At 31.9% G+C, this 12,281-nt stretch overlaps 1 protein-coding gene across 1 annotated transcript; it reads left to right on the forward strand.

Annotated features, from left to right (window-relative positions):
• The first annotated feature begins 5,597 nt into the window (after positions 1 to 5,597).
• LOC143049294 (NXPE family member 4-like) lies at positions 5,598 to 10,533 on the forward strand. The gene is made up of 3 exons (XM_076222978.1): positions 5,598 to 6,269; positions 8,264 to 8,313; positions 9,672 to 10,533. Exons 1-3 carry the CDS (start codon positions 5,659 to 5,661, stop codon positions 10,454 to 10,456), a joined length of 1,446 nt encoding a protein of 481 aa, XP_076079093.1. The 5' UTR covers positions 5,598 to 5,658; the 3' UTR covers positions 10,457 to 10,533.
• The last annotated feature ends 1,748 nt before the right edge of the window (positions 10,534 to 12,281 follow it).

Below are 12,281 nucleotides of genomic sequence, written 5' to 3' on the forward strand. Positions count from 1 at the left end.
CATGTGCATCTGGAAAAGTTTTAAGGCATAGCATGCCCTAGATAAATAGAATTCAAATGCATTGTATGATTTAGAAAATTCATAACTTAACTGGATTTTGCCGTACACTTTTTTTTCGTCTCTGCAGAGGGTGATAAAATTAACAAACAGTTGAGTTCACCTTGAAATGGCCCACTCAGGTACACAGTTTAAATAACCAATTATTGTCAGGTATCTATTGTCCATCTAATGTCCATGTCAATTAAAAATGCTCACTTTAATTTTTACCTGTGGGGAAGTTCTCAAACCTGTTTCCCAACTTAGTTTATTTTGGCACCTTCTGGAGGAATGAAAAAAAGTGCATGGCAAAATCTTGGTAAGTGCATAAAACATACTTAAAATTCATTTATCTAAGGCATGCTATGCCTTAATTGTTTTACAGATGTGCAGGTTTGTCTGTACTCAGAGTAACTTTTGAGGTGAAAATACGGCCATTTTAGCCATAGGGTCCACATGAACCATAAGTAATTCCTGTTTCAATTATATCAAAACTGCAGATTTAATGAATAATAGAGATAGGCCATTTAGTACATATACCAAGGGGAAACTTGATGGAAAGCATAAGTAAATACTGTGTCATTGCATTTACTAGAAAAAAGTACTTTGTGGCAAACAAACCCAAGATTTTTATAGAAAATCCACAGCCTTTAATACGGAGATTTTTGTTATAAAATTTGAAACATAAATTACTCACTGGCTTTTCTATGGTGTGCTAGTGTTCATTTTCTACAAATGTTCTAACCAACCTGTAAATTCCAACATACCTCGTGCTGAGTCACTTTAGTCGAGTGCACCCTAAAAGGTGTACTTGATTTGGTCCATATTTTTATTTGTTATAACTAATAACTACATTAATAAACTTGTTTTAAGGAAATCAATGCTCGCACTGCAAGCACTTATCCTATATCTATCAGTCATCAAATTGCCAAATATGAGAGTACAAGGATAAAGGCTGTGGATTTTCTATAAAATTTCCATATGTTTAACATTGAATCAATAGAAGGGTACATAAACCTTAAGTTTGTACATGTATTTGATTTGACTTTTTTGACTTTTTTTATTCGATTTTTTTTTATACGAAAACGGTTGATTGGGACTACATTATCAATCCTGATATCTATGATATGTGTATTTAAATGTAAATGTGTATCTAAAAATTAAGTAAAATCATAAAAATACTAAACTCAATTCGGAAAGTCCATAATCACATGGCAAAATCAAATAACAAAACGCATCAAAAACGAATGGACAAGAACTGTCATATTCCTGACTTGGTACAGGCATTTTAAAATGTAGAAAATGGTGGATTAAACCTGGTTTTATAGCGCTAACCCTCTCACTTTGATGACAGTCTCATCAAATTCCGTTATATTTACATTGATGCGTTAACTAAACAGACACAATAAATAAAATAGTCAAAATATGGGTACATCAGTCATCATCGTATAACAATTTTATCTACAAACACTTTCATTGATTTGTGTGTCTGACGTCAGAAAATTTATACGTCACATAGATTTGTCGTTCAATGTGCATACAAGCAATTTTAAAATTTACATAGGCAATGTTAGCATATTGGGTTAAAAAATCAAAAGTATGTAAGAATAAATTTCAGATATAGACTGAGATTGAAAATAGTCCAAAAGTTATATATAGAATTTATAAGAATCCACAAATAGTTAATTCCACTACGCGATTGAATGATTTTGACGTTTATGGGTTCACAACGTATTTTGTAATTCATAATAGAAATATATCATAATGACATTAAATAGAAAAATATCATACTGACGGAATCTTTTAAAGTAATGAGTCACGTTAGAAGAACCAAAGAAATACAAAAAGTCGCATATACAAAACACGCCACCAAAAAATAAAAGACAAATCTGAAGTTTGTTTAAGAAATAATTCCTTCATGTCATGCTCTATGCTCATTTTAACATGGGTAGGCATTATATTTGTCGATATTTTACACTGAGCGTTAGCGAGGTGTAAAATGTGGTAAAATATAATGCCTACCCATGTTAAAATGAGCATAAAGCATGACATGAAGGAATTATTTCTATTCTAATAGGACAAATACAGTATTTCTATAGGTCGAAGCGTACGAAAATGCCGTAAAAATGTTTAGCTGTTCCAGTTTCCTCCCCGAGGAGTTTGTACATTACATTTCATATTTGAAAAATACGAGCAGGGTAAATATATGTTGTTCAATATAACATATATTATAAAAGTTTATGTAAGCTACTTGAAAGTATATATTTTATAGGATAACGATGGAAATAACTTTAATATAAATAGTAAATGTGTGCGCATGTGTCAAACATATTTTGTGCTCATTAGAACACGGCTTTGTTTACAAAGCGTAAAAAGGACGTCATATATGTATTTACAATCGACATTCATTTTCATCAAAATTATCATTTTTATTATTTCATATCGTCTCACATTATATCAAGTTGATTGAATTCATTTTTTTAGAAGGTGCACTTTATTCAAATTGAATAAGAAACTTGTCTTGTGGTCTTTGTTATTTGCAGTCCTAACACTTTACCTCGTAACTACAAAATTGTTCGGGTACGTATTGTAAATGTTAAATTCTTATAGATACTTATTCCTACACAAGCGCCCCTTTTCGATGCTATTTTGCATTTCTATGGAGAAAAAAAAAGATGTGTTATGATGATCTATGATGTTTAAAGAAGACATTATTGTTTAATAAATTGAATGTAACATTTTTCCTTTGTAATACTGGTTATTTCAAGCATTCCTGTCAAGTTTTGTCATAATCAGTTCAACAGTTTGAGAAAAAATCTAGTATAATGAAAGACGACATCTACAGCGATTCGAGCAAAATTTCTACAAATCTAAACCAAGCCGCATCAAGACAGAATATAGTGTGGACCAATAAATGATCATATATTTATCTCATCTGCATACAAACAGTTGAATATGATACACAAGATGATTTTATGAAGATAAATACCACTAATGAACCTCTTTGTCTTCTTCATAAGGTCTCTTTTGGTCAATTTATATCTCTCATTTCTTCCAAATTTCAACTTTCAGTCCAATAAATAAAAAATAATGGGATAACTTTCACTCAAATATGATAGAAATGTCATAAGAAATGAGTAATTGAAGTATTCAAGCAGAATGAGCAATCCATATAAAAGTCTCCAAAGAAGGTTTCAATAAGTCCTTACGTAAAAATTAAATTTACGCTGCGTTCCAGAGAGGGACATATAAGGCTTCTCTTTTAGTGCATAATTTGTTGTTACAGCATTAAAAATAATTTCGTATATTTATAACTATATCTTTATTAAAGTATTTCCTAGGGAAATGTTCTATCATAGCAGAATATAAGAAATAAAGAGGAAAAGCTCTAAGAATGGCTTGTTCTATCATCTAAATATTCATGGTAGAGTCCTATTTCAAGGAAATTTTCTCATGAAATGTGTTTTGGAGACTCAATTCACTTAAAATCTTTCTTTTTTGTAATATTTCACTTCAATGGCAATAAATTTTAACACATGAGAGTACTCACAAGGTCAAAGGTGCATTTACAGCTTCCCATTTTAGGTGTAATACCACCATTGATGTTCCCCATTTTTGTTAAATTTGTGTAGAATTTATCTTTGTTTCAAATAAAGAAAAACTTTGCACGAGTAAAGTTTTATCCTGTCCAGTACTATAGAAAAAAATTGACATTAAATTTCATTGTATACATTGTACAAGAAAATAACCATCACTGGAAGTTAACCAATCAAATTTCTCCACTTATTTAACCTGTGTACAAGCTTTAGTAACCATGTAACTTCAAGTTTACAAATTTTCTATAGAAACCCCAAATAAAATAAAATGGTGCTTTGAAATAACTTAGACATATGTTTATGACACAGAAATGTTTTACTGCAATAAAATGTAGGATTAATTACCTACAACTGTCAAATTCAAGGGAATACTTTTTTGACCTATTTTCGTATACAACCAGATGTTACAATCGGATGTGACGTACCGTGATTTGGTGGTATTACAACTAAATAGAAAAATCTCCACCAGAGACAAAAATAAAATAGAAGTTATCATATAAAAATCACCGTACAGCCTCAAATAATGAGCCAAATCCATACCGCACAATAAGCTATAAAAGATCCCGCAATAACAAATGTGAAATATACCAAATGAGAAAAACAACGGTCTGATTTATGTACAAAACAATAAATGAAAAACAAATATGATACCCAACAACAAACGACAAACACTGAATTACAGGCATCTGAATGGGACAGGCACGTACATGATTACTAGTCAAATTATTTCAAACAAGTAGGTATACATGGTATACTGCTTTAGACATACCTCTACATCTATATGACCTACACAATAAATAATGATGTTAGCTGTGCTTTTGGAAATCTGATTTATGGAATACAGTGCAGTGTACATAGAACAGACAGACATGACACTTCACAAACGCGTAACATTACATCTGCAACATATCTGAAACCCGAATTATAAACAAACCACTGGTAGTGAAAATTTAGACTTTTGTGCTGCCAAGTAGAATTCATAATTTAAATTTCCTCAATTCATTATTATGCTTAAAAAGCAACTTAACAAGAAAGAAATTATGGCATCACTTGGCGTCCGTCGTCTGTTATCTTTTACATAAATCTTCTCTGGAACTACATGGCCAAATTTAACCAAACTTTGCAAAATATCATAAGTGTATCTTGTTTCCAATGACCCCTCTTGCTAACTAACATGACCGATATGGCTACAAAAAAAGGGGTGAAATGCAGTTTTTGAAATATGTCTATGAAACCAAAGCATTTAGAGCAAATCTGACAGTTTTTTTCTTAAGGTTTATGAGGTAAACATCTATCCGGCCTAAAATTTAAACTTAGTTCAAATTTCAATAGGGTATATGGATTTAAAAATGGATCCTTTGAGTTGGTCCATCTAACCAACATGGCTATCAATTTTTTATTTTTTTTTATATAAACAAGGCTGTTAGTTATCTCGTTTGAATTGTTTTACATTGTCATTTCGTGGACTTTTATAGCTGACTATGCGGTATTGGCTCTTCTCATTGTTGAAAGCCGTAATATGACGTATAGTTATCTCATTGACAATCACACCACATCTTCTTTTTTTTTATATAATAACCCTTGTATACTATAGCAGTACATGGAAAATAGTAAAAAATAATTTCAAAGGGTAACAACTTGAAAACTCATTTAAATAATGATAAGGTGTCTTCAGTTACTATTGTATGACTGGTATAGGATGAATTGCTTTTAATTGAACTACTGGTCTAAATTAAACCAAACTTGGCCTTACTCATTACAAGGGTATCTTATTCTAATTCAATATGATTTTAACATCAGTTGTTTTAAAGGATTTCCAAAACCACAGTAAAGCCGGTGAGTCACACAAGCTCTTGATAGCCTCAAGTAAAAATATCTATATATATATATATATATATATATATATATATATATATATATATTGATATATAAGTTTTACAATTTCAGATACCAGACTGCGTTTTTTGGATACAAAAAAGAAATTGGAACTTTTACAACTACTGACTTCAAGTATTATAAAAAATATATGAACTTTACTAGCGTCGAATTCGGTAAATCTCTGGTTTATTTGCCAAAGTCTACAGTAGAAATAATAAACAATAAATCAGCTACATTTAGTACTGGTGATATAATAACACTTAAAATAATTCTCCATAATGAAAAAGGTGACGTTTTAACTGGTGGTGGTGAATTTATAAACATTTGGATGTCTGAGAAAGGGAAAGGTGCAGGTTCAGCGGGGTATGTAGTAGATCATGGTAATGGTACGTATATTGGAGTGATAAAAGCATTATGGAGCGGATCTCCGAATATCACAATTAAGTTGGCATTTCCGAAAGAATCCATTGGACTATTTGTAAACCATATATATAGGAATGGAATGTTGCGGCCTATATTTGGATTTTTTAAGAATGCTCGTGGTGAAATTGGTAAAGGTATATGTGGGATTCACACACTGACGAACCATGATCTCTGTGACTTTACATCATTTAATTATGGAATGCGATGGTTTTGTTCATTACCAGATACACCTGGGTTTATATGTACCGACTGGTTTAGAACAGAAGGAGATACGAAAGCAGATGACCGTAACAATATCGATTCGAAACTTTCCAAGACACAGAAGTTCCTCTTAAGGTAGTTATCGTTATATCTAATTGGTGTGTTTTTAAAGGATATATTTTCAATACACCATTGATCTTCTTTTCCTTAAACCGAATTATCGCAGTCGTATCTTACTTATATTCAAAGATGTTTATTTAAGTATTACCAGAAAGGAAATAGTCTGAGAGCATAAAAAGTGCTACAACATTATATGTTTACTTAGGCAGGAAGGTTGGAAGAAAACTTGTATCATTTAAAAAAATTCAGTTGTAGTGAGTTTACGAGTCATAATTGAAACAATTACAGTCTGAACACCTGCACATTTCCCGGTAATGTTGAACGTTGCATGTAATGTAGTATAAATTTGGGTTGTTTCCCTTAGATTCCTTTTAATATTAAACGGATGGAAAATAACTATTTGCACACATCTTTGGTTGATCTGAATTGATGAAAAGAACGGAAGATTATATTATGCAGTAAAAACTTCAATGAATAATGACGACTTTAAAACTGCATAATACTGCACGGACTTCTCGATTCATTTGGCATATATTTTAACGGACCTTTTTGTATATTTCTTACGGATAATTTCACCAACTCAAGGCCTTGTTGTTGATATAAGCAAACATATTAACAATCACACTATGTGTATCTTTGACACCATATATCACCGACCAGTCGATGGTATTTACTACGTACTGTACGCACAGAAAAACCGGGCGCTTAACCCCTCAGTGTTGTTATAATACACCCTGGGATATTCATGTCATGAACTGTCAATTATACAACCGTACTGCTATTTTACTTATTATAATCTCAGCACAATCGTGTGGTTTACTTAATGACCGTGTGTCGACTGATTTGAAACTCACCGGTAAAATTTCAATATGTGTTTAATCACGTGATACACATTAACTATCTGCTTGACTATATAGTCTGGTGTTAGTTAAATTAAGCCCTAACATAAAATATAGTCCTATATGAAATAAATATATTAACTATCGCATTTTTGCGCCTGTCCCAAGTCAGGAGCGTCTGGCCTTTGTAAGTCTTGTATGAGTTTTAATTTAAGTTTCTTTTATACATTCGGAGTTTAGTATGACGTCCATTATCGCTGAACTGGTATACATTTTTGTTTCGGGGCCAGCTAAAGCACGCCTCCAGGTGCGTGAATTTCGCGATGCATTGAAGACCCATTGGTGGCCTTCGGCTGTTATCTGCTCTTTGGTCGGGTTGTTATCTCTTTGACTCATTCCCTATTTCCATTCTCAATTTTATATACATAAATAGATAGCTGCAATTTGTTACAGTTGTACTGTTTCATAGCTGTCTCACGTTATGATAGGACTGAGTGCTGACACACGTGTTTACCATTCTTTATGCTCATGTCTAAAGTAAGGATCTTGTAATTCACAGCTAGGTGTCGTTGGTTATTGTCTACCATATTTGTGGTTCATTAAAATAGTTTATAAATGAAGCAGACAGTTGGTTTCTTTCTTTAATTATATCAGATTATGGCATGCCAATGCCTTATCAAGTGAACAGTATTTTATGGGACTTGCCAATCCTGTAAGGATATATATACTTATAGATGTCGCTGTCATCTGCTTTGGTCTCTGGTGGAGCATACCACATCATGTTACTTTTATTTTGTTATATGTATGGATTTTGTATGTTTTGATAGGTCTGAACATGATATTAATTGTGGTTATTATTAAAACGTTAATTATTTGCATAACTAACATATTGGCTAACTTTAATTCTGATGTCTTTTACGATTTGAATAAAGTAATTTTACTGTTATGCAGTTTAATATACAAAGATACAAAACGTTTTGTAAAAAAGGCAAAATATATGTTATGCAACGTGGTGATCATTTGCCTTACATAATATATTGAAAACCATACATTACCAAAGGTAAATGAATAAAGACAAGGATATATCATTGACAATATATTTTGAGTGGAAAAGTTGACGAAGTAATTATTTTTTTCAAACATAAAATCTGAATTTATTTTTACTTGCAGTTCTACCAGTAATAAAATCATCAAGGAAATTAAAGTCGATGTACATGGTGGTAAGTTATTAATAAAACAACAAAAGGTATTCGATATTCGAATTTGTTAAAAGATTCGCTTTAAGAAGAATATAACAATTATTTAGATTTTTAATTAATAGTTTGATAATAATACCTGAGGATGCTGGTTTGAGATTGACTTGGCTGTACCGTGTAAAGTAGATTGTTTTGTATAACCCATTCTCTGATCTAAAAGGTTAAATCAACAAAATACTGAACTCCGAGGAAAATTCAAAACGGAAAGTCCGTAATCAAATTGGAAAATCAAAAGCTCTAGCACATCAAACGAATGAATTGAACAACTGTCATATTACTGACTTGGTACAGGCATTTTCTTATGAAGAAAATGGTGGATTGAACCTGGCAAGCTAAACCTCTCACTTGTATGACAATGCATATTCCATAATATTGCCAACGCTGCGTGAACAAAACAAACAGAAATAATAGGTAAAAAGTCAATAATACAGCAGTCAATATTGTGCTTTAATCCTTATCACTAAAAAAAACCCATACAAACACGTAACAAAGAAGCAGAAAATGGCATACAGACCAAACATATAAGTAGAAATTAAAGATAAGAATACATAAATTCACCATAGTATAATAACACAATGACGGGATGTATAGCACAGAGCCACGTCATATATGTAACGAAAAAATATTAAAAGGCAAATAAACAAAGCACATAGCAAAAATGAAAGACGAGTAACAAACAAATTTTCGAAGTAAATGACATCATAATGTTTTTGTATTCAAGCATACCTGATTGAAAAAGGGTCAAAGGATACGAATAGGACAGTTAGAACGCATAAATTGACAGGAAACCAACAAGACCATGAGTTGTATTAGTTGTGCGCTCTAGACTTTGCCATATCAATTAAAGTAAAACATTAAGTAAGAGACCGTGACCTTTGACCTCAAAATCATTTTAAAAATGCTTAAAATAAGTATACAAAAAACCAACAGAAACCGTCTAGAAACCATTTGTCTAATTCGTTCTTTTTGTAGCTGCAGTGGTTTTAACATTTGACCGATTGACCCCAAAATCAACAGGCTTTTATCCTACCATTATCTTTCAACCGAATAATGGTCTTTTCGTATACATTGGCTGCTGTAATTACCACTTGAAGGTTTTTATACTACTGTTCCTATTAATAATACTTACCAGAGTGTAAGAAATTGAAAATATTTTTCTATTAGTATCAAGTAATACACACAAGTAAAAAATGGTCTTTTTTGTCTTTGTGATTCTGATTGGCCATTTCCGATTTTCTTATGATTCTCGAAGGTTTTATATTGGCTTATATATATATTATCTACGCTTTCTGAATATTAATTAGCGTTTTTATTTTTTGCAGATAAAACCATATGTCCGCCAACGTTTTTATGCAGAGAAATAAACCCTTCAGTCACATGGAACAGTTCGTCACCGATGGGATATTTTTATAATAGAACATGGCATAATCTTTTATGCCAAAACAAAGTTGAACATAGTAATAAACGTATATCTTGTCTTAAAAACAGGGAGATTTATATGGTTGGAGATTCTACACAGCGACAATGGCTTGCGGAAATGACTGAGATTTTAAATCTTTCATACTCTGTCAAACCGACTATACGTAATCTACGAGGTTATCATCGAACGATCAACGCTTTCAGTAAAAATAAGAGAGACAACATTACTGTAAAATGGGCTGCGCATGAGTTCCCATTTTTCACTTATTCACCTATTGCGACATTAGATTGGTTCTTACCTGCAAGATATCACCTCAAGGTCATACGTTCTAAAAACCCGATCGTTGTTCTGCACTGGTTTGTACATATGGGCCTTGTTCCAGTATCAGTTTATGAAGATCACGTAAGGAACGCTAAAGATGCCATTATTGAACTATTGGATCGTGTGCCTAGTGCTAAGATATTCATTAAAGGTCCACACAAAATTAAGAATGATGAACTTGTTCCATATGATTTTGTCAGATATTTGCATGATAAATTGTTATTCCCGATTTTTGACAATATCAAACATAAAGTTGTTTATTTAAATCAATGGGATATCACAGTTGCTTCTGAAAATAATGAAATGCATCCAACCAAGGATATAGTCTTTCAAATGGTTCATGAATTGTTTTCCTATATTTGTTAACTGATAAACTAATATTCAATATGCTATATGAAATTTAAACAATTGTATCTAGTTTATGAAATAAAAATGTTACCCTGACAGAAACATTGCAATTTATAACAAATATTGCCAATTGTACATGCTTTGTAACATAAGTTGCATCTAAAGACATGCTAATTCAAAATATTCGGATTAACAACAAGTCATAGTTATACTTAGATACATGTGGGTATTCTTTTTATGTCCATTTTGGCAATATACTAGTACTTACTTATTCAGGTTTTTATACATCATTGTGTGTTGTTTCATCGTGACGAGAAAATGTCAGTTTCAGTAGATTTACACATCATCTTAAAATTATTACTTAACAATTGTTAGTTTTGATTTGTTGCTAAGAAGTAAAAGCACAATAAAAACTGAATTCCGAGGTATGTTCAAAACGGGAAGCCCCTAATTAATGAAGTCAAGATATGAGGCCGACTTAACTGTATCTGTAGTATCCTTTATCTCTAGCTCGATTGGATAGATGCGTTCCACATAATCACAAAATGTTGAATTATTTAGTGAAAGAACATCATCTATATAGTAAAATAACTTCCGTACCCCATGTATATCTTACAGCAAAATTAGTTTAATTTATTTATGTCATTATCTAATTTGACGGCATTTTGTCTCAATCGATTGATGAGTTTCGAACAGCGGTATACTAATGTTGCCTTTATTTATGGTCGTCTTTCTATTATTGTTTTACATCTATCCCCTTGTTTTTATTGATTGTGTATTTACATTGTGTCATAGATCGTTCGTTCAGTGTATGTTAACTTATATTTGTTGGTATGTCTTTTGATTGAGTAAAGCAATTTAAATTGATATTTAATAGCATGTCTTTCTATGTTGCGATGTTACACTATTGTTTAAGGTAGGATGACATTTGGCCTCTGTTAAAACATTTAAACACGTGGCATCTGATTGCATTTGTCCTGCGTCAGGCACCTGAGGTTCAGATGTTGTCGTTTGTTGATGTGGTTGATAAGTGTTTCTCTTTTATCGGTTTTTATATAGATTAGACCGTTGGTTTTCCTGTTGGAATGGTTTTACACTAATCATTTTTGGTGCTCTTTATAGCTTGCAATTCAATGGGAGCCAATGCTCCGGTTTGAAGGTCGTACTTTGACTAATATTGTCTACTTTTACAATTTGCGACTTGGATTGATATTTGTCTCATTTGCACTCATATCACATCTTCTTATAACTATAATAGGTAAACATGTCAAAAATAGGGGTACAGCTGTCAATATTGTGTTATCATCTCAATCACTTTAAAAACAAACAAATATATCAACAAAGAAAAACCAAATGGCATACAGACAAAGGATATACGCAAAAATGAAACAGAACACACAAAAATATCACAGCACAACACGACAATGGCGGAATATGCAAATATGAGCTACGCTTACCAAGTCAGGAATATGACAGTTCTTGTCCATTCGTTTTGATGCGTTTTGTTATTTGATTTTGCCATGTGATTATGGACTTTCCGAATTGATTTTCCTCTAAGTTCAGTATTTTTGTGATTTTACTTTTTAAAAGATATCACCAAGAATGGACCAAAGAGTAAAACGTTAATAATTTAAAAAAAAAAAAAAAAAGAACACCACAACACGTAATTAAGATGATAAACAACGTCAGTACATATAAAATCTTAACATCAAGACCATCATGTATTATTTGTGAAGTTGATACGGAATATTTATCAAAAAGATCTTGGTATCTTCTGATGCACTTTTAGAAAAAGGACAAGACGTTCTTTGACATAGCTCTGGTTCCTCAATATTCCCAATGT

This window comes from Mytilus galloprovincialis, chromosome 10 (assembly GCF_965363235.1).
Source record: "Mytilus galloprovincialis chromosome 10, xbMytGall1.hap1.1, whole genome shotgun sequence".
Lineage (NCBI taxonomy): Eukaryota > Metazoa > Mollusca > Bivalvia > Mytilida > Mytilidae > Mytilus > Mytilus galloprovincialis.

Bases quoted from the DNA above. Each gene is read 5' to 3' on its own strand.
- LOC143049294 (XM_076222978.1), top strand. From the start codon at position 5,659: ATGAACTTTACTAGCGTCGAATTCGGTAAATCTCTGGTTTATTTGCCA. The intron at 6,270-8,263 runs GTAGTTATCGTT...TTTTACTTGCAG, and splicing joins ACACAGAAGTTCCTCTTAAG to TTCTACCAGTAATAAAATCA. The intron at 8,314-9,671 runs GTAAGTTATTAA...TATTTTTTGCAG, and splicing joins TAAAGTCGATGTACATGGTG to ATAAAACCATATGTCCGCCA.